The 21,757-nt window shown below is 35.1% G+C and overlaps 1 protein-coding gene across 3 annotated transcripts; it reads right to left on the minus strand.

The window, feature by feature from the left end:
• LOC104097627 (TOM1-like protein 4) lies at window positions 1-16,122 on the minus strand. 3 transcript variants are annotated; one of them, XM_009604225.4, is made up of 10 exons: window positions 15,986-16,122; window positions 15,380-15,538; window positions 14,161-14,239; window positions 13,319-13,417; window positions 13,106-13,219; window positions 6,376-6,521; window positions 5,209-5,290; window positions 4,199-4,284; window positions 3,935-4,123; window positions 1-975 (listed from the first exon to the last, which is right to left on the minus strand). In XM_009604225.4, the coding sequence occupies exons 2-10, from the start codon at window positions 15,487-15,489 to the stop codon at window positions 312-314; spliced, it is 1,569 nt and encodes a 522-aa protein (XP_009602520.1). In that variant the 5' UTR covers window positions 15,490-15,538; window positions 15,986-16,122; the 3' UTR covers window positions 1-311. The 3 variants fall into 3 exon arrangements, with proteins under 3 accessions (XP_009602520.1, XP_009602522.1, XP_009602521.1); XM_009604227.4 differs by lacking the exon at window positions 15,986-16,122 and adding an exon at window positions 15,747-15,973; XM_009604226.4 differs by lacking the exon at window positions 15,986-16,122 and adding an exon at window positions 15,669-15,809.
• Between the last annotated feature and the right edge of the window lie 5,635 nt (window positions 16,123-21,757).

Below are 21,757 nucleotides of genomic sequence, written 5' to 3' on the forward strand. Positions count from 1 at the left end.
TCATGTAAACAGAACTCATATAGTCGTAGACGATCATCCCTACTAATTGAGAGATAGTAGAACCCAAGTATTGTTATGATTACAAACCAATTTAAAAGGAAGAAAAGAATACATAATAACCAAACTGTAAATCTCATGTCGGCTACACTATCACTCACCTTGGAGCTGAAAGCCCAAGGTTCACAACTGAAAATAAAGCAGAGGGAGCAGCTCCAGTAATCCATGAACCCAGTTCTCTTTAACATTTATTGTCTACAAGATGTAAAAGCTGATATATACCACCACAAATTATTCATATCCATTACAATCACTTAAAATGATCTATTGGATTGGTTTGACGATGACGAAGACTTGGCTTTTGCAAAATCAACAAGATCTTTGAACAGTGCGTCCTCAGGTTTCTCTTGTTTGGATGGCGACGAAGAGTTAATGGAAAGATTCTTTGTTTGTCCAACTAAGCTATCATAAGAACTCGATCCACCACCAAAAACATTTTTCTCAAAGTACTGCTGTCTCTGATTATATCTGGCCGGTGGTGGAGGGAGCGTGGTAGGAGGAGGAGCATCCCAAGGTGCTGGAGGCAAGTGATCAGCAGATTTGGCTTTTGTATCAGATTCGCCATTGTTGCTTTTTCCAGTAAACAAGGATGCAGTGGGGTTCACGAAATCATCATCAGCTGTTGGGTTTAGCAAATCATCCGAAGGGGGTGCGGATGAAGAAGGCTTGGGACTTGATCGCGGGATGGAGCTCACATTGTTTGAATTAGTTGAAACAGCAATAGGTGAGGATCCTGCTGTTCCAAAAGATCTTTCAGATTCAAACCTGTCACCACTGAGATAATCAACCATTCCCGCATCAGTAGAAACTGGTTTCCTTGATGAAGGTGGGGGAGGAAGAGTAGGGGTAATTCGCATAGGTTCACTCTTTACATCAACAGTCTTCCGCCCCTGTGCCTGCGATGGATCCCTTGAAGATCTGCAACACAAGTGATAGTAAAAACACATCAAGAAAAGGACGAGCAAAGCCAGGGACAACACCACCAACCAGTAGAGATTTGATAAAACACAACCAAATGTTCCTGCGCTTTTTGAAATCCTTGAGTAAATTAAAACACAAACCTATATCTTTTTTTTTAACAAGTAAAACACAAACTTATATCTACGATGGATATAAAAATAATTGGCACTTATATCTTCTCTTTATCGTACCAATTTTATTGGATGTCCCTGAAGGGACAAATCATTGCCAATTATATCTACTAAGGGAAGTAAAGTTTCATACTCGGTGCCCAAAAATTCTCACTCAATGAGGATTCATAGTCTAGAAATAGAATTGTGCACATGACAGCATACAGATGAATAAAGTGGATTTACAGCAAAACTAGACTGCAAATCTTTTAAGCATGACAGGCACCAATATCAATCTGCCAAGCTCTTGCCCTTGACCCAGGAAACATTCTACTCAGAATTTGACAACATTATGAAGTTATTGTCACACCACCCGAGGCAGAAGTAGGAAAACTAGGTCGAGAAAAGAAATTAAAGATTCAAGAAATAGGTACGATAAACTCTTGTATCCCAAACTTTCCCCACAAGTGCACTTTTCCTATCCAAAACTTTTTGAAGGCTTTTGCCCCTGGAACTTCAAATGGTAATATAATCATCAGCCCATTATTCCATTAAAACCCGTAAACAGGAAATGAAACTCATCGTTTCCTCTTCTTTATCTCCCAAATTTCTTATTAAGCAACTGCATATGTTTATGCTGGTGGAAAACCAAGAATCAAAAGCTTACTTGTTTGAGAGCTTGCTAATGATGTTGAGCAAAAGCTTCTTCGGCTCTTTTGTGAATTAACAACTATGCATGTTCTAAACCTTGAGTACACGGATGAAGTGCAATTCCGGCTTATTGTATCACTCACCCATATAATTTTTTTGGATTCTAAGTGTCAAAATCTTTCAAGTGCTGATGGCTTATTGTAATATAAATTGGGTCAAGTACATATTGATACAAAAAAATGATTTCAGAAAATTGTAAAGAAGAAAAGGAGAAGCTGGTTTTCCCAGCGATCCAACTCATGCACATGAGAAATGCAGGATTAGAGCCACAACTCCAATGGCTCTGCAACACTAGTTTGCTTTAAACCATTATTCTGTACTTAGCAAAATTCCATAGTAACTCTAACTGTAATCAAAATCCTAGGGAATCCCTTCGTAGGGGAGGTAGGAAAAAGAAAGAGATTAGATAACTATAGAGCAGATTCAGATCCAACCAGCAAGGCATACAGTCTGGGACACTTGACCAGGATAACATGGTGGCATTTGACACTAAGCTCTGATGCACTTGTTTGTTTCTAAGCCGTTCTTCTGTTACAAACAGAATCTCAATAACAAGTCCCAACTGTGAGGAACTCACAGTGAATGGATAAAATGCTGGAGTTTGGCATTTTTTCAGAAGAAAACTGAGAAGAGGAAATTGCACCACTATTTGCTGGAAACTCACGGAAACGGCAAGGCCAAGATAGGAAGAGTTCCAAGAAGAGTTTAAGGAGGACTTGGGAAAGTTTTGGAACAATGTACTTAAACCCAACAAATCACTCCCAACTCCTAAGGAAGTGCCTTAAATTGTTGAAGAAAGTGATCTTGTACTAAACTACATTCACCTATTGGATATCCATTCATCATTATGCAGAGACTCGCAACAAGCAAACGGATCATAACAAGAAAGAAACGGTATAATGCAAAAATTACACTATTGGTAAAAGCGAAAATCTTTGATGTTACACAAAGAAATCTTTTACAGTGGTAAAAGCAAAAACCTTTGACATTACACAGACAAATCCCTGTAGAACTGTTAATATCAATTTATACTGAAAGACAAAACAAATAATATTAGAAGGACTATGTTTTTTCTGCTCACCCACCATAAATCAATCAACTAAACCTCAACCAAAATTAGTTATGATCAGCTATACGGTTTTTCTTCTCACTATTGCTACCAAAATTTTGATGTGATCTCATATTCTTTGATTGCTCTATAATCTTAACTAAACTCCCCTTAGAAATGAAGAGGAAGAGTCAGACAAACACGCCTTACCTTCAACCTTTGAAGTTTATTTACTTTTTCACATGGGGTTATATGAAAGGTACACATAACAGCAACTGGCTAAAGTTGATTATTTTCAATGAATACCAAAAAGTGAAGGTAATAGTTTGGTGAAACCCCAAGTTTGAAACAGTATCACAGTTCTGGTCTCTTTTAAATAGCAACAATGGAATTAACTAATCACTGCTGCTTTATAATAAATCCTTTTTTGATAATCTATAATAAATCTAAAAGTAGGTTACCTCGGATGCATGCCAAACTGGCTAAATGTTGAAGTGTGCTAACCTGCTGGGAGAACTAAAGCAAAAATTATCTCTAGGAATCATTTGACATAAAGTTCTTCCCAGAAAATGAAATCCAACTTCTCCTTGATGGAGAATAAAGGCAGTTGATTTATATTCTCATATCAATGACCATCTAAAGATCTAATCAAAATGCTTTTACTACATCACATACTCTAAAGTGGCAATATTTGCAGTAAGAACAGAAAATGCCTGGCAAAACCATAATTATAAAACTGAAGACAATTACTGTGCGGGTGGGGGAGAAGGAACAGTACAGCAACAACAAACCCAGTGTAATTCCAAAAGTGGGGTATGGAAAGGGTAGTGTGTACGCAGACCTTACCTCTACCTTGAGAAGGTAGAGAGGTTGTTACCGATAGACAGTAACACCAGCAAGATAACAAGAAAACCGAAGCGAAAGAAACAACAGGTAGTAATAGAAATCAAAAAAAATAAGAAAATGCAAGACTAACACTAATACTACTTGGTATGGACAAGGAAAACGGGAGAAGGAACAGTATAGCAGCAAAATGACCAAGCATTACCTCCGTGCTAAATGAGAGAAATCATCTTCTGACTCATCATCCTCATGATTCACATTCATGAGGGGTGCAACAGGAGTTTCTCTGGGCTGTACAATTGTTGAGGTTCCATTGGCAATATCATCATGTCTACGAAGAACTCGCTGCAAGTCATCATTGAGTGCCAATCCTTTACACAGCAGATCCTCGTCTCTAAATTTGGAAAGGTGAGCAATGTCAAGGGGTGATCAGGAATGAAATAAAACCACAAAACCTACAGGTTCTTACACTGTGTTGTTCACAAGAATCATAACACGCTTTTGGTAAGCACGACACTGTTCGACAAGATCGGCGATCACCTCCTCCTTTACGGCCTGTAAAGATGTCAAGCAATAAATTAAAGCATGAACAATAATTCATCTGGATTTTACAAGTACTGCCCAACGTAAATTGGATATAACAATGGTGATCAACCTATATGGATTTTAGCACTCAATGATGGAACGTAAGATCGCTTATCAAAAAATGAAATATAAAAAGGGAACTCGTAGTATTTCGGCCTACTGAAAGGAAGAACAGGACTACAGTTGAACTTAGCCAAAAGGCCGAGAAAGGTAGAAGAACAGGATGCCTATATATTATATAACCATATAGATTTAACCTACAAGATTAAACAACAAGAAGATACCTATAATAGGCACAGAAATTTAAATATCCCAAACAACATTAAAATGAGAGATTCCTAATTCTTCCCAAATTTCATGCCCAAAACTACCTTAGCATATTTGTCTTCACCAAAAAATATTCGGCGGTTCTACTGAATTTCTGCATTCAATGTTTCAATCTAAACTTGCCGTTTAACCTAATTCACTGCATCAACCATTTTTTCTGAAACCTAGATGCAAAATGCCCCCATCAAAAAGTTTAAAAAAAATGCCAGATACTTTACATAAAGGATTTCTGAAGGTACAATTTCATTTTTTTTCCTCTATTTACTGTTCTTTTATTTTTCTTTGTTCCTTTTTTTTGTGTGTGTGCATGGTTTTGGGGGGGGGGGGGGGGGTAATCTTTTTATCTAAGCTTCTCTTTTCAAATAGTGAAGGGGTGAAAGGGAGCATTCTAAAAGGTGTAGTCCTGAAATTGTCAACTTAATCGAATACAGGTGACCAAAGACAATCCAAGAAAAGAAACTCATTTGAATAATTCATATGACCCTTCCAGTTTTCAACTTTAGTAGCCGGCGAGGACAAGTAAACACTATGAACCTGAGAAACAAGAGAGTTAAAACTAGTTCTGACCTGAGGATTTTTTGGATCCAATGCACCAAGCATCTCCGTTAGAACATCTGCTAGTCCCTCAGCAGTTTGAATCTCCGAAACACTGAAAAGACGGGATACCATAAATGTCACTTACTTGAAATTACCAGTTCTTTCTTCTTTCTTTCTCTTTTTTTTTGGGGGGGATAAGGTAAAAGTGGTTGGGAAGCGTAAAAGAAGAGGTTTGCGTTTGTTGAAAAAGGAGGATGCAACACGAGGACTTCCCAGAGCTTTTCTTCTTTTGTACATTAGGCCTCATTAAACAGCATAGACGAGGGACAGAAGGCATTGGAGAAAGTTACAATAAAGTTTGAAAGCCGGATAAAAAATCCACAACACTAAGAATACATACTTGCGCTCGTTGAAAAAGGAGGACGCAACACGAGGACTTCCCATGGCTTTTCTTCTTTTGTACATTAGGCCTCATTAAACAGCATAGACGAGGGACAGAAGGCATTGGAGAAAGTTGCAATAAAGTTTGAAAGCCGGATAAAAAATCCACAACACTAAGAATACATACTCGATGAAAAAAAGATATAGCTCCAGAGGTCACAAGTAGCCTAGATGCCAATGATAACTCATTCAAAAGAAAGATGCAGATGCAGTACAGTATAGCTGAATTCGGGGCTTTCCTCATATAGTACCGCCCCCGCCAAAATTCGGAGTATTTATACCAATCTTAAAACGATTCCCAAATGAATGGAAATATCGAAATTGAGTTTTGATAAAAGTTGCTCTATTTCATCAGAGATTTATGGTTTACTACATTCTTCCAGTTTCAATACATCTATGAATGGGACAGACTGCAAGCTCGTCAACTTAATGTTAAAAACAATGCATTTTTTAATCAAAAACTTCATCTTACACTTGAACAAGGTACCAATGAATGCTGACTACCAAAAAGTACTCCCTCAGATTTTCATTTCTAGATAGTTAACTTGAGGCTAAAGGAGCACTTATTGACCTTTAAAACATAGGTGTCCATAAACAACAGTGGAGCACTTATTGAAAGCAGAGATGTTTCCATATTAACAATATCCATATAAAACTTAATTGTGTCCTTAAAATAAGTGAGATGTCCGTAAATAAAAATCTAAATTTTCTTAGCAGGAAGCCATGCTAAAGGGAAAAGAACAAGTTATGCAATACCTGAGTCCAGAAGGATCTGATTCAAGAGAGGCCTCAACTGCAGCCTCCTCATAAGCTGAAGGCATGTGGACTATTGGCTGCGTTTGTGGTGGTGTAAATAAAGGTACACTATTTTCCTCTCGAGGTGGAAACTCTACACCATATGCCTGCAAAGTTCATATTAAAAGCAAATACATGAAGATTTGAATGAATCTATGACGGGTAATCCATCAAATTGATAAAATCTACATAAAAAAGATGTAGGTTGTAAGTGATATATAGTAAAACTAATGCCATTAGGTCCACTAATTTCCATATTGGAGGGGAAAAGGGTCTTAAAAGAAACAAATGCAAAATAACAGAGCAACTGTGACAACAAGAAGGAAGTAATAGGGAGAGTAAGGACGCTAGTTCAGTGAGCAACCCACATGATTAATTCGAACAGAATGGATACAAAATGGTATTCTCTCGAACAATCTACCATGTACTTCATTAAAGGCGTTGAAAGGACATGAACAATCAACTTATTTAGGAAAAGAAACTTACCAGAAAGATCATTCTCAAAAAAAAAAAGGGAACTTACCAGAAAACTTATTTAGAAAGAGAATTGTCAATTATGAAACAAAGTCAGTGCTACCCTAAGATCGTATGCGGAATTACTTTGCATGAAAACAGAGCAGCCATTCAAATTGTAAAAAAAAAAAAAAAAAAAAAAGAGCAAAAATTATAAAAATAAAAGAATAAAAAGATGTATAACTATCAAATACAGAAGAAGCACTAAAAGAAACCCAAACAAGGAAAACCGTTAGTTCAAGTAAAAGTTGAGGTAATTATGAAAACATAAACAACTCAAGATAAAGGTAACATGTAGATGATGAACTCTCCGATTACAAAACCATGTCAAAAGTTACAAATAATATAGTGAGACAATGGTGATGCCAAGTGATTTCATAGTTTATTACATAGGAAACCAGAAGTTTTTTGGAAATTCCTGTGTTGTATTTAGTGCCAGGGCTTTAGGTTTAGCAGTCTTTTTAACTAAAGTTTTGATATCTTTCTATATACAGATAGGAATGACTGTTCAATATGGAGGATGGACTCTAAATTTTACTTGAGAAAGATTAACTATATCATAAATCGGGGCTTTGGTGTGGTGAATTCGGGGATCTCCTACATAATTGCAGCCACTTCTTTGCACATTAGAAATAAAGACACTGTTTGCAGCTTCTCTTCTGTGGTGCTTGTCTACTTAATTTTCTCGAGAAACATGATCATGTTTTTTGACATTCTTCAACTTGTGCTCTTTCTTTCACATTCCGATATTTGCTGCACCGATGGTTTAATCAAATTATGGTTGTTTTTTCTTTATTTCACTATCGAATCTGTCATTGTTTAATCTTAATAGAGCATTTTGCTCCAATTTGCTGGCAAAACATGCGACATGCTTTATGGCATAAGTGTTAGTGTTACTTCCTTTTACTGTGCACTAAACTCCTATTAACGAAAAACCCAAAGAAATAAAAAGGGGAAATAAAGAAAGAAAGAAGCGAATGGGCCCTCATAATAATATCCCAAGCCACCAAGATGGCCATTCTGAAAGCCACGTAAAAGCACCTTTACATTAAAAGTGTAATTGTAATAACACATTCAAATACAAAAGCACTTCTGTTGGCATAACATTCTCTAAAAAAATTCGGAAAAAAAAAACTAACGTATAAAACTGTAATATGCAAGTGCGACTAGTATATGTAGGAAAGTTTGAAAAACTAAAAGAAAAAGGCAGCATACGGAACTGTAAACAGAGTACCATATAAGAACGACATAAACTATATGGAAAAGTTGATCCTAAGATCAACAGATGTTTAGTCCACTTGCCCGGCTAATTTGGAACAAGTATGTCTAATACTGGCACAATGTCTACTTCTCAAATCAATCAAAAAAAAGAAGAGAAAAAGAGGAAAGAGCAGCAGTTAAATACATGTCCATGTTTAACCTACTAAAAATGGTTCTAACTCTCAACTACTTTGCATGATTTATTTTCTGATCACAGAACCAGAGCATACATCTTAGAATGGTTTTTGTTTTTGAGATGGTAATGTATTGTGTATATTAAAAGATCAGTACATAGGTTGTACTGACACCATATTTACACGTGAGCAAAAAATAGAAGAAAAACTGTTCTGCAGTCCTAGCAAGATTCTAGAATTTCTAGGATCGATACAGTGTCCTAGCAAGATTCTAGAATCTCTAGAATGGTGGGTTAACCTTTTTTTCCCTCCCTTTAAACAGGAGCTATATATCTTTTGCTATCGCTCCTCGGAGAAAATACATACTTGCTGAAGAACTTCCATGCTGATCCAAATTAGCAAGGTCCCAATAATGGCCAATACATGTGCCGAATATTGATTTCTTAAACAAACTGATTATCACTAACATGTCTTAAGGACTCAAAACATTAATGTTCCTTAGCATAATTTTGCAATTATAACCGTGAGGTTTAAGGTTCTAATCCCAGCAGAGACAAAACACTAGGTAATTTCTTCCCATAAGTCAAAGCCTTGGTGGACAAAGTGACCAGGTACATGTTGCTGGTAGGAGGTAGTAAGTATCCCGTGGAATTAGTCACGTAAGCAAGCAGTAAGCTGGCCCGGACACCATGGTTATTAAAAAAAAATGCAATTATATAGTTTAGCAGCAAAGTGAAAAAATATAATCATCCAAGAAAGTCTATACCACTCAAACTCTTGAGCTGAAGCTAGTAACACCTACATTTATAGGGAAGATAGACTTTGAAATTCTAAAACCAAACAGCTTACGATTTTTAGTCATGCAAATATGACCGAACCTTCTGACGCCCCGAAAAAGATATGAGGTGCTCAGAATGGTCGAAGCAGTTGAATAGGAGGATCACTATGACTTTAGCCCTTGGTAAGTTTACCAGAGACGAAGCTCTCCAAAGAGCAATTCTTCTCAAAAGGTGCTGAGTCGGAATCCCGTTCTAACTAAGAATGAGTCATTATGCATTCCACTTATAGAACAGGGTTCTATGGTTGGTTCTTATTCGTACATCGTTATTCTATATTCTATATATCTCCTATTTTGTAGCCAATGTTGAAACTACTTAAAATTATGCACCTACATACACATGTTGTAGTAGGTAGCATTGTACCCAATTTTATAAGTTTTCATATGTCTCTGTCAGCAAATTAACAATGTGTCAATCAGATGAGCTCTTTTGTCTTTTTACCAAAATTTATATCTAATTCTCCTTCCCTCTCTTCCTCCTCTCTTTTCAATTCTCTCATATACTTTCCTTTTCCCGACTTTCATATTCAACTAACCAAAGCTTTTTACATGGCTAGTTGTTGCTATTCTCCACAAGTATCACCATTAAAGTTTTCACAATTCCAAACTCAAGAATAAATATGTTGAAAAAATTGAAAAACAAATTAGACCCATATTGATTAGTTTAAATCAGATTAATGCCCCCCCCCCCCCCTCCACAACCGACTTTGCTGTTTATGTTTTTCTCTTGCTCTTCATTGGATTCCCTGGGAAAAGAAATGAAAGAAGCAATTGATGTGGCTTGTCCACCAAAAAGAACTTCAGCAAACGCTAATCTGGAAATTTTCATTTTAAGAACATAATTTACAGTGGAAGCTGAAGTTAAGAAAATGGGGGAGGCATTTAAGAAAATGTTGAAATCTGCAAAGAATTGTCAGTGGAAACTGAAGTTAAGAAAATGGGTTGAAAACTGCAAAGAATTTTGCAGTGAAGCAAAATTGGATTTCTTCTCTGCCCGAGAGAGACGCCAAGTACGGTGGAGGAAAGAGTTGGATGAGCTAAAAGACAAAGAACCCATTTAATTCATGTGTTGATAATTTGCTGACATGGAAACTAAAAGTTGGTACAATGCAAACCTACTACAGCCATGTAGTAGGTTAGCAAGATCCTATATATATATATATATATATATATATATATATATATATATATATATATTGCTAACATAGTTGTAGTAGGTTAGCATTATACACATAATTTAGTTCTCCAAAATGCTCATATTATTTGCTGCCGCCACATTAAATTTAGGGGGTTTTCTGTCCTTCTAAACTTGAAATACTAAACCCAACTTACTAGAACTCTTTCTCCGCAGTAGCCCCTTTACCTCTCTCCTCTTCTCTTTCCATAGCAACGAAGAACAATTTGCAGAATAATAAAGTGATTTTGCAAGGTTTAGTACATACTCAGAAGAAGAATAAAGACAAAACCACAAAATAAGAATTGGATTATTTTAATAGACTCCTTGTGCATGACTGAAGAAAAATGAATCTTGAATCTGTAAAATCCAATTTTGGAACAATAAATGGTGGATTCTATTGGATAAAATAAAATAGACTTATTGTTGGGTATAAACAAATCAAAAAGCAAACTGACAAAATTTTACACCATAATCTGTTTACTAATATGAAGAGACATTAGAGCAAAATCTTACTTCCATTATATTATTGTCAAGTTGTGAGAAAAAGATACTGGATTGAGAAGAATGACATGCTGACGATGGAAAATAAAGGTGTTGCTGACTTTGTTTCCTGCCATAACGTTGTAGAGGTGGGAAATGCAGATTGCAGAGATAAAAGTTAAAATGGCGAATTTTTCTGGAACCCAAAAAAAAAACCTAAATTTGATGTGGTGGCAGCAAATAATATGGGTATTTTGGAGAACTAAATTATGTTTACAATGCTAACCTACTACAACCATGTTGTAGGTTAGCAAAACTTATATATATACACACACCCCCTTCGGCCAAGCCGCTTTGTCTGTTCATTGGATTGATGTCTGATAGCTTTTCCTTCTCCCCAACCGTTGTCATGTCCCGCTATTTGTGTTCATACTCCACTGCAGAATGGGGTGTCCGGAAGAAAAGACCGACATATAGTTATAGATGAAATATAAAAGGCATTCATTAGAATTTCAATGCGCATTGAGCGGGTAGTTAGTTCAGGTCTTTTTGTATGAGAGATCTCGTTCCAACAGTTTTTCCGTGAAGGCTCTCTTATTTTCGGGATGGAAAGGTGAACAAGAAGGGAATAAGCTCTCAAGCCTCGGAGGAGAACAATACCTTGTGGAAAACAGGCAATTGCCCGGCAAGATAAAGCGAGTCCTGGAAAGGGGAAACCACCAGGAAAATGACAAAAGCTATCAAAATAAGCCAGACCTAAGAGAATGCTAAGGGACATCAGTGAGAAAATAGCATTATCATGAACAGAAATTCTGCACAGTACTTAGATGATTGAAAGTTGTTTTGCCTTCTCTTCCTGCATGGCTGCAGCAGCTTTCATTTAACTTGTTTGGTTTGGATGGAGAGAGGGAAGCAATATGAAATTGGGAAAACTATTTTCTACTAAGGCAGACTTAATTATTTCAACCAGGATAGTGATGAGAGAGAAAATTGTCTTCCGTTAGCTTTGCTCTGCACCTAGAGGTCCTAGACAAAAGGAAGGGAACTCTCTTCTTTCAGTTTTCTTTATCTTTCTTTGGTTCATTTTCCATTCCTTTCACTTTGTTTTATCCAGTTCCAAAGACATCTGAATAGAGGTCAATGTGAATCGATATCCGGGAAACATATCCACTTTCTTATCTAATAGATTAATATAGAGGAGTTGATTCAGCTTTATCCAGGAACTTTTCTCTTTTTTGTGAGAAAGATATCTAGGAAATTATTACCAACTGAAACTGAAAACATGAAACTTTGCTACAGCAAGGCGCTACAATAAGGGAAAGATCAACCAAGAATGCTTTGCATCAGTGGCGGAACCAGAATTTTATGCACGCGGGTTCAATAAAAAATAATTATAACCAACAATAAGGGCTGTACCGACAAGTAAACTTTGCCCAACGTTTTTTCTTTTTGAGTCATACTGTTCTACCACAAAACAAACATCCAAAAAGTTGAGACGACTTTTTTTTTCCTTTTTTTTCTTTCCAAAAATAGTTGGGAAAGATATTTAAAACGTTTAACAAATACAAATTACTTTAGCTGCAAATGTTAACAATTTTTCTATTTAATTTAGCAATTATACTTAAACGAATTTTACAGCTTGTAAAACTTTAACAAAAAAAATTCAACCAATTTGAAAATTTATTAGATTTTTTTCTTATAAAGAACAAAATTGTTAATTTACAAACAAAAAATAAAGAGTTATAACTTAAACTAAACTAATATAAGATAAGAGAGCTGATAAAGTAAACTAACTTGTTCAACATAACATAAATAATTAATTTAGCATAAAATAATTTAAGATGAACTAGGAATTATAAATATTCAATGTCTGCACTTGCAAGTTTCAGCAAAATAATGTTAGATTTCACGCATTGATGACTGAACACACATGTGCTCTTGTGCACGCACGGTGACAAAGAACAAAAGATATGCAAGAACAAAAACTATGCAAAAGAACAAAACAGCAAACAGTTGCTGTTACAAAGTTTCGAACCCTTAAACCTGCATCAAACATTGAACCCGCGCAACCATCTGTCCACGAGATCATGTTTGCTCAAGAGGATTCAAAATAACATTATTATATCAAATTTACAGAATTTAACCCATATATAATACCAAAAAATTTCGACGAAGCGGGTTCATTTGAACCCTCTTGACCCTATGTGGGTCCGCCCCTGATTTGCGCGCAGCTTTAACGCAAAAATTGATAGATGCTTAAACATAATAATAGGAACACAAAGGAATCACCTTCAGCTCATTATATGCAGCGTAATAATGGGGAAATCTTCCCCCTGGCCCTCCCAAAGCTTCTTGCCATGAATCTATCAAAATCAAAATCTTCTCCCTCACATTTAAATCAGGCTGCAGAGTTTACATCAAAAACAATAATCGTAAAGTTAGTACAGATCTCAAAGAGGTGAAACAAGTTGAGGAAACCATGTATATCAGGAAGTTGTTTACCTTCTTCTTCACAATTTTGACCATGTCCTTTAAAATGTCCCGCTCCACAATTTGCTGAAACACATTCTCTCCACAATTTTTGCTCAGGGTCTCGAGAACCTGAATAAAACGTTCGGAGAATAAAATAGATAGTAAAATAATCTTCAATTCAAGTTTCTCTTTATGAACTTTTTTGCAACTTCAAATGGCAAATCCCATGATGAGAATGAACAACTGTACTTCCAGAATATCCACTGAATTTTTTACTGATAAATTAACTGTCTCGAGACATAAGCAGTCAAACATGACACATTAATAAGTGAATTTCTATTGGCAATTGTTATCAACGTATCTGAAAAATGCCAACACTACATATGTGCTGAAAACACATAAGAGATATTTCAGCATAGTACACTAGCAAGCTAAAGTTTGACAACTATATTCACCTCTTGTCAGTTATACCAGTTTCACAGACGATATGTCAGGAATGAGGAGATGAGACCAGTAACATGTCAAATTTGTATGTTAAACTAAGGATATAAGTGGATCTTATAAGATATGGGAAGTTCAACTTTTAGACTTGTACTTTTAAACATGATAAGAAATGAACATTGGGCCTAATTCAACCCCAATAGCTAGCTCAAATATGGATCTTGGTACTTTTAATCATGAGGTGAGAATTGCCCAAGACCATATAAGGAGACAAACTCAACAAATCATATATGAGAAAAGCAAGAGAATAATTTTCTGGATAAAATTTCATTAAATTAGAATTTTATGGAAGATATTTCTGCAAATAAACTCTATGTAACCCTAGACAAAAAGAAATCTAGTAAAATTAAGTTCAAGTGAGATGTACTTACAAATAGGGTAAGGAGCTGTATTTTCGGATTTTTACTCCCTAAACGTTTCTTGATAATCTTAAGAGCATCCTTTGCTTGTCTGCAATTAGAGTCTAATCAGTAAGCCTTCTCAAAAAAAATTAGAGTTTAATCAGTAAGCTGGTACAAGATCAACTACAGAATAGCTCAACCTGGCAAAAAAGACTAGGGCAATTTGAAATTTTACAAGAAAACAAACAAGTTCAGAAGATCATAAAGCAATGCAGAAATACCATTTAGGTAAAAGAAAAATCAGCAGAAATGCATCTTAAACTTTTATCAGCCAGAAAGCCTGCCTCCAACTTTTTCTTTGGTAAGGTAAATAAACCTCATTAATGTTTGCACCAACAAAAGGCCCATATACAAGAAGTATACACGGTTTACCTACTTCACTGCTATCAGACCCTGGGATTTCTTCTAGAGACTAAGGTAGGAGGCAAAGCTGGATCACGTTTCAGGCTATTGTTGAAAGTGTGGTCACTCATGAGCCATGACAGGCAGTCCTTGAAACGACCTCCCCAAAATGTGCGGTGAAGGGAACACAAGACTAATTCTTCCTTCTTACACAGTGTTTTTTTTTCTTTTTGGATAAGATATATAAGATACAAAACACATTTGCCTTCGACAACAGATGTCTAGTCAAAATCTAGGAACACTTTTGATGTACCACTCACTAGTGTTGACTGGATACTCGTGAGAGAATCACGTCTTTCTGTAAGGTTCTTTTTTTTTTCTTTTTGATAATTGTGATGTCCGGCCCAGCTTGCGCGCACCTGCTACCTCCCACCAGCAACAGGTACCATGTAAGGTTCTCAACTTTGGTATACATCTTCTAGGTGAAATTTTTCCAATCACATAAATAAATTGTTAAATTGGAACCCTGATGGTCTTTTCAAACCACGAAGAGGATTAAGACAAGGAGGCCCTATCTATCCTTACCTATTTGTCATGGTCATGGAAGTGTTAAGCTTAATGCTTAATCAGGTTGGAGCTTGGAATTGTAAAATGAAATTTTTTACTTGTTAAAAAAAAGTTACTGCTGGCTCAAGGACTTCCACATAGATGGACACAGTGACATATTCTATATGCAGATGACACTTTATTATTTTGTGATGCTGAAAGAGACAGAACGCAAAGCATGGTGCATACTGTGCAGTCAAGTCCAGATAATCACTTAAACAATATGGTCAAGATAAAGTACCCAGGATTCATGTTGATAATATCACAAAGCTCAATGTTTATAGCCCAGTCTGGACCAATCAGCATATCACTTGTTGCCCTTTCTGCACAAGCTGCTGCATTATTAGCCATCTTTTTCTACTTTCCACCCTTTCTTCAAATTTTTCCACCTTTGATCTCCCTGGAAATAAAAAACTTTTTTGTCAAAAATTGATAAATTCAAAGCTAAGAACATAAACACACCCTTTAAAAACACAAAAACATTAAAGAAATAAAAGTAGAACCTCATCAAGAATCAAACTTTAACTAACCTGCAATTCAACAAATTGATACGAAAGTTCACCACAAAACAAAGAGAAAACAGATCATTAAAATTCCCAATTTCCTACCTAACAAATCTCTAGTTTCTAGAATGTACAGCAAAAACATCCAATACAAACCAAAGCTTGAAGGTCCAAAAAAGAGAACAACAAAATTGAAGCAAACCCAACTAGGACTAATTTCAAGATCATGACTTTATACAATAAAAATGAAGAAAACACAGTCTAAAAGAAAGATCAAAGTAAAAGGTATCAAAATCTTATAGACAAATAAGATATGAAGCAGTCAAGATCTTGGTATAATTTACCTCTGAGAAAATTAAATAAAAACCCACAATCCAGTTTAGTGAGAGAAAGTATATGTGTCTGCAAAGCAAACGTGTATAATACGGAGAGAGAGAGAGAGGGAGAGGGGAGCTTTTTAGGCCGCGTTTGGCAATAAATTTCCAAATTGAAAAATGTGATTTAGGTTAAGTTTGTTATGAAGATTAAAATTTGTTTGGATATTTTTTTTGAGTGAAGTTTGGTTTGTAAAAATATGAAATATGACTTATATTCACACGTTCTAAAAATTATCCATTATTATTTTTATAATTAACTATATGATGCATTATGAGATGATCGAGAAGACGAAGCAATATTGTTACAAAATAATAAATGGTGGGCTCTTTTATAAAATATAAAAGTTTGGGGCAATTTTAAAAAATATAATAGTGATATTTTAGCCCAAAACCAGCTCATTTGAGATTTGGGATTTGGCCAAAATATAGACAAAATCTATGGCCAAAAAATGTATTTGTCAAGTAAAACTCAAGTTTATTTTGACAAAATTTATGACCAAAACGTTACTTAATTAGTAGTGAGGTTTTTTCCGGTAAATTTAGATAGGCTATTGTTACTTGTAAGCGCGTATTTGAACCAGTATGAAACCGGGTTTTTAGTCTTAGGATTGACCACTTCCAAAAAGGAAGAAACTCTACAACAAACAATTATATTGAAGGACGAAATGGAGCGATAAATATTTTTTTATTCTTAACTAAAATTCTGAGGTTTTATAGTCTTTTTGGCCAATCATCTTCAAAGTCAAAAGTATTTTTTGAAAAATATTTTTGAAAATAATACACTTAAAAGTATTTTTTTAAAGTTTGGTCAAAAACAAATTGCTGCTCAGAAATATTTTTCAAATTAATTAATCAAACACAAATTGTTTCTCTTCAAATATACTTTTTAAAAAAGTAATTTTAAGAAAAAACACTTCTCATAATAAACTGATTTTTAAAATTTGGCCAAACAAGTTATTAGCCTAAAAATAATAGTATCACTTTTGATAAGAAGCATTTTATTTTTAAAGTGGGACAGTGGATACCGAGTACAGTGGAAAATTATACAAATGAAAAAAATATATATATGGAGGTCCTTAAATTCTTTGGAAAAGAATTGTCAATTAAGTTAGTTTCATGACTATTCTTTTGTAGAACTCCAACTCTAGTCTCTAGAAGACAAGAACCGAAAACAGTCAAAGTCAACGACAATTCACAATTGTAATAGAAGAGTATTCAATATATGTGGTCTCTTCTCCTTTTTGAAGTTTCGCCCAAAGATAAGACTTAAGAGGTTCGTGAACCCTTGCGATGGTGTAGTAAATCAAATTTAATTAGGTTGAAGTTAATCTGGTGGTTAATGGACACTCTTTTTTATTAAATTTTAATCATTGATAGTGAAAGTTCAAAATGGTCAAATTGGAAGCAGGGGCGGAAGTTCAAAAAATAAAAAATAAAAAACGTAAACAAGATTGTGGCCAATGGGAACTAAACCAATAACCTCATAAACGTTTTGAACTCCCTTAACTACTAAGCTATACCTTTAAGTTGTGTCAAGTTAAGGGGATTCAAAATATAATATATAAAGGCACAAAATAGATTTTGTATTATATATACAGTATAATTTTTTGACGAACGGGGTTCGCGTAAAACCCCTTCCACAGTTGAGAAGGAAATTCAAATTTAGACAAGAGAATAATATATTCGAAGCAAGCTTAGCGACAAACTATAGACAATTGTAAGTTTATTTTGTGGAATCAAGTAAATTTGATGACTATGACAAACAGGGGCAGAGCACCGTGTTAGCCGACATCGCTTCGTTAGAAAAGTTTATTAAACATCCGATGTAATTTAACATGCAAAAATAAAATGATACTAAAAAACAAATGATACCATTTGACAAAGCACCTCTCTTGCTCACTTGGCAAAGCACTTCATTTGCCTCTCCTTCTAAATCATTGATTGCAGCGTCAATAACTTGTAAGACTGTTGTTCCCATTGAAATGCTATTTTCCAATTACTTACAAGTTACAACTAGAACAACAAACTAATTAACTAAGAAGTCTTTTTCTTCGAAGTTCTAACAATCATATCTAATAAAAAATTGTAATACATGAAATTGAATTAAGGTAATGTAAAAGAGTATTAATATAACGAAACTCTTCCCATAATATGAGTCGTTTGGTTCACTTATTAGTATACGAAATTATAATGCAGTGATTAATGATGAAGTATTATTTTATGTGAATTATTTATTTCAAAAGCGCATTCTTATTTTTAAATAATTAATCCTCGCATTACTAATAAATGTATTCTTGTTTTCTATTTTATCTCACAAAAAATAATACACAAGATAGTAATAAAATTTACACACACTAGTTATTTACATTAAACTGATGAATACATAACACATGTCTTTATATGCACTACTACCACTACAATTAATAGCACTTTCTTACTTCAATTTTACCACCTAACCGTCATTGCCATACGCAAGAGTTTTCTTAAGCAGTATTAATATATGAAGAAGAGAATAAATGAATAAATCACTGTAACGAAAAACGATGTCATTTTTTATATTTATACTTAATATATATAAATTTTATTCATTATTAATGCAAATATATTACAAAAAAAATTCAACGAAACGGTATCACGTGACACCGCTTGGAACAAGATACCTATATCAATATTAACCAAAGTAAGTTAATATTGTTCGATGTAAATACCAAATACAAGTAAATTAGGATACTGCAGTGTTAATTAAATGATGTGTTACCTTTGAAACTTTGCTCCAAACATTCCGTTGACAAGTTAACGTTAGGGCGACGGTGACAAATATATTCTTTTTCAGAGAGTGGGGGAGGGCTTGGTGATCATGGTTAAGTTGGATGTCGTTCCCTCATCCAATTCTATTATAGACAAAGGACAAATACTAATAAGTTATTTTATCATTTATTTTAAAGACTTAAAAATCTCCGTGGAAAATGTATTAAGGTTCAGTTATTTTATCATTAATCTGTCTTTAAAAAAATCTCATTAAATTGAATAGTTGTTAATTGGCTTACCTAGCGGGTTGGGTTATGTGTCATCACGACTAGTTGGATTTTATCGGGTTGAGCATGGTTAATTATACATAATCAGAGTTAAAAGAAATGTAGGGTCAAGTAAAGAAGAACCAGTAATATAAAGACACGTGGCAAAATCGGAGTCGAAAAATTAATTCTTATTAAGGAAAAACCATAAAATGGAACTGTTAGTAGACACTGGCATAAATAGGCCAAAAGTGCATGAATGGACCAACCTTTAAACGGATGGCATAGATAGGCCATTTTTGGTAGTTGAGTGGCATGAATGAGCCAAAAGTATAATGTCAGTGGCATGAATGGACCAACCTTTAAACGGATGGCATAGATAAGCCATTTCTTTTAGTTGAGTGGCATGAATGAGCCAAAAGTATAACTTAGTGGCATGGATGAACTAATTTTTTAACGGATGGCATAGATAGGCCATTTCTGTGAGTTGGGTAATATTTTTAGACCTTTTCCGTACTAATAATCTTAAATTATTCAAAAAATTATATATAACGCAATTATAAATAACGCAAAAAATATTTTTTAAAAAATCGAAGAACTTCGATCTTCGCTTCGTTTTTTGTCCCTTTTTTTTTGTTGTTGTAATAGTTTCTAAGCATGAAAATAGTGTACAATAAAAAAAACCAAACGATAGAGCTGATGCGCACTATTTTTTTTATTTATTTTTTTCGTTTAACCTAAAATTAGCTAGTTTGATCCTTGTATATTTAAGTATATCCTTCTGTTATGATGGAAGGAAGTTCCCTGGGAGACGGTCTTGGTTAAGCCTTGAGCATTTTCACCTGCAATACACACACTTCCTCCTCCAAATTTTAAAATCAAATTGCATGAATAGTCCTTCATTTGACAGAAGTTGCAAGAATATAGACCTATTTTGCAAAATAAACTCATGCCATTTTTTATCAGCAGATAGTTTAATGCCCTTGAGCCTAGCATATGTAGTTTAATAGGTAGTTTACTAAATCTCATTCTGAAGAAAAGCAAAATTAGATGAACCGACACCAAAAGAAGCGACTTAAGTAAACAGCCTGCTGCTCGTCTAATTTACCTACTTTCAAACTTGGCAACCTTCACTTGGCTTCCTACCTATGACTATTGATTTTAGGGCATATCAAATGCTGTGGTAAATTTCAAGAAACGATAGCAAAAAGTCGGAGTATGAGGTCAATAGATGAGTAGTACAAATACCTCATTGAAATATAGATCCTTCAAATCTATCTAAAGAAAGAAGTCTATTAGATAATTAACAAAGAAAAGAGAGCCAAAGAAGGAGGAGAGATTCCAAAGCTGTATTCGAATTAGAACAAAAAAGAAATTGAAATGATGATAATAAAAAGTGAAAAGAGGAGTAGATAGCTAGCGCAAAGACATGGCAAAGAGATATTCTTTTTCCTGTGGAAAAAGAGAAATATCTGAATTAAATACTAAATAAAGTATATATACTTTTTATTTTAAAAAATCAATATATACAATAATCACATTATATACGATATTCCGGACTTTATGGGTGTTGACACAAGTAGGCCTAGGCCAAGACACCTTCCTTCACTCGGCAATAGCCCGACGACTCTTCTCTTCACAAGTAGGCTTGGCGCAACGCTTAGTCGATTTTCAAAGCTGGAAAAGATACAAGAAGACTGACGAGGCGCTAGAGTGAAGTTAGTCTGCGACCTCCCCCAGTATAAATAACTCTGTCCACCGAGGCTTGAACATATATGATATAAAATCGCCTAGTTTAACAGTAATAAAACTATACTACTCAATATAATTATCGACATGAGGGATGTGTAAATAACTCTTCTTGTTATGAGAAAGGTTTTTCCTTACCACACCAAAATTTCTTGTAAACGTGTTCAATGCTCTCAGGCTTTCCTTTGACAAAGCAAGTATTCCAAAACTCTTGGATCAAACGAGCCATAGAACTGAATAGAGAGTCATTTGCTGGAAGATTGAACCTGCTTGAAACTAGAAACCCATCGCTTAGTCTCTGGTTCTAAGAGTATGAGGAAAAACACAATACAATCTGCAGGACTAATTTCACTACAGAAGAGCACCCACTGGTAATAAGATAAGATGTCAAGATTGGAAATTTGGAATTCCAAGCAAGACGGATGATGTCTTTGTCACTTAAGAATTTAGATTGTGCGCAGGGAGGATAAAGGACACCTGAATCCCTTGGGAAAAAACATGATGTCTAACGTATGGATAACTTTGACAAAGTGCAAAATACAGCATTAGCGTTGAAGTACAGTGTCACATAGTGAAACTGCTCAATCTTCTTAATACTTCTTGGTCCAAGCACTATCACCATCTTCTTAATAGGACCACCACAACAACAAAAAATCCAGTGTGATCCCACAAGTGTGGTTTGGGGAGGGTAGTGTGTACGCAGGTCTTATCCCTACCTTGAAGGTAGAAATATTGTTTCCGATAGACCCTCGGCTCACGAGAGACGAAAAGAAGAGTAGTAGCACCAAGCATTATCAACAACAAGATAACAAGAAAATGAAGCTAAAAGAACAGCAAGGGTGTGAGGTAGGCAGCCTACCTTGATGCAAGCATCAGTGGCGGCTGATTCCACGGCTCGAACCCGTGACCAATAGGTCATACAGAAATAATTTTACCATTGCTCCAAGGCTCCCCTTCTCAGAGGAACACAAAAAGG

Source organism: Nicotiana tomentosiformis, chromosome 4 (genome assembly GCF_000390325.3).
Source record: "Nicotiana tomentosiformis chromosome 4, ASM39032v3, whole genome shotgun sequence".
NCBI lineage: Eukaryota > Viridiplantae > Streptophyta > Magnoliopsida > Solanales > Solanaceae > Nicotiana > Nicotiana tomentosiformis.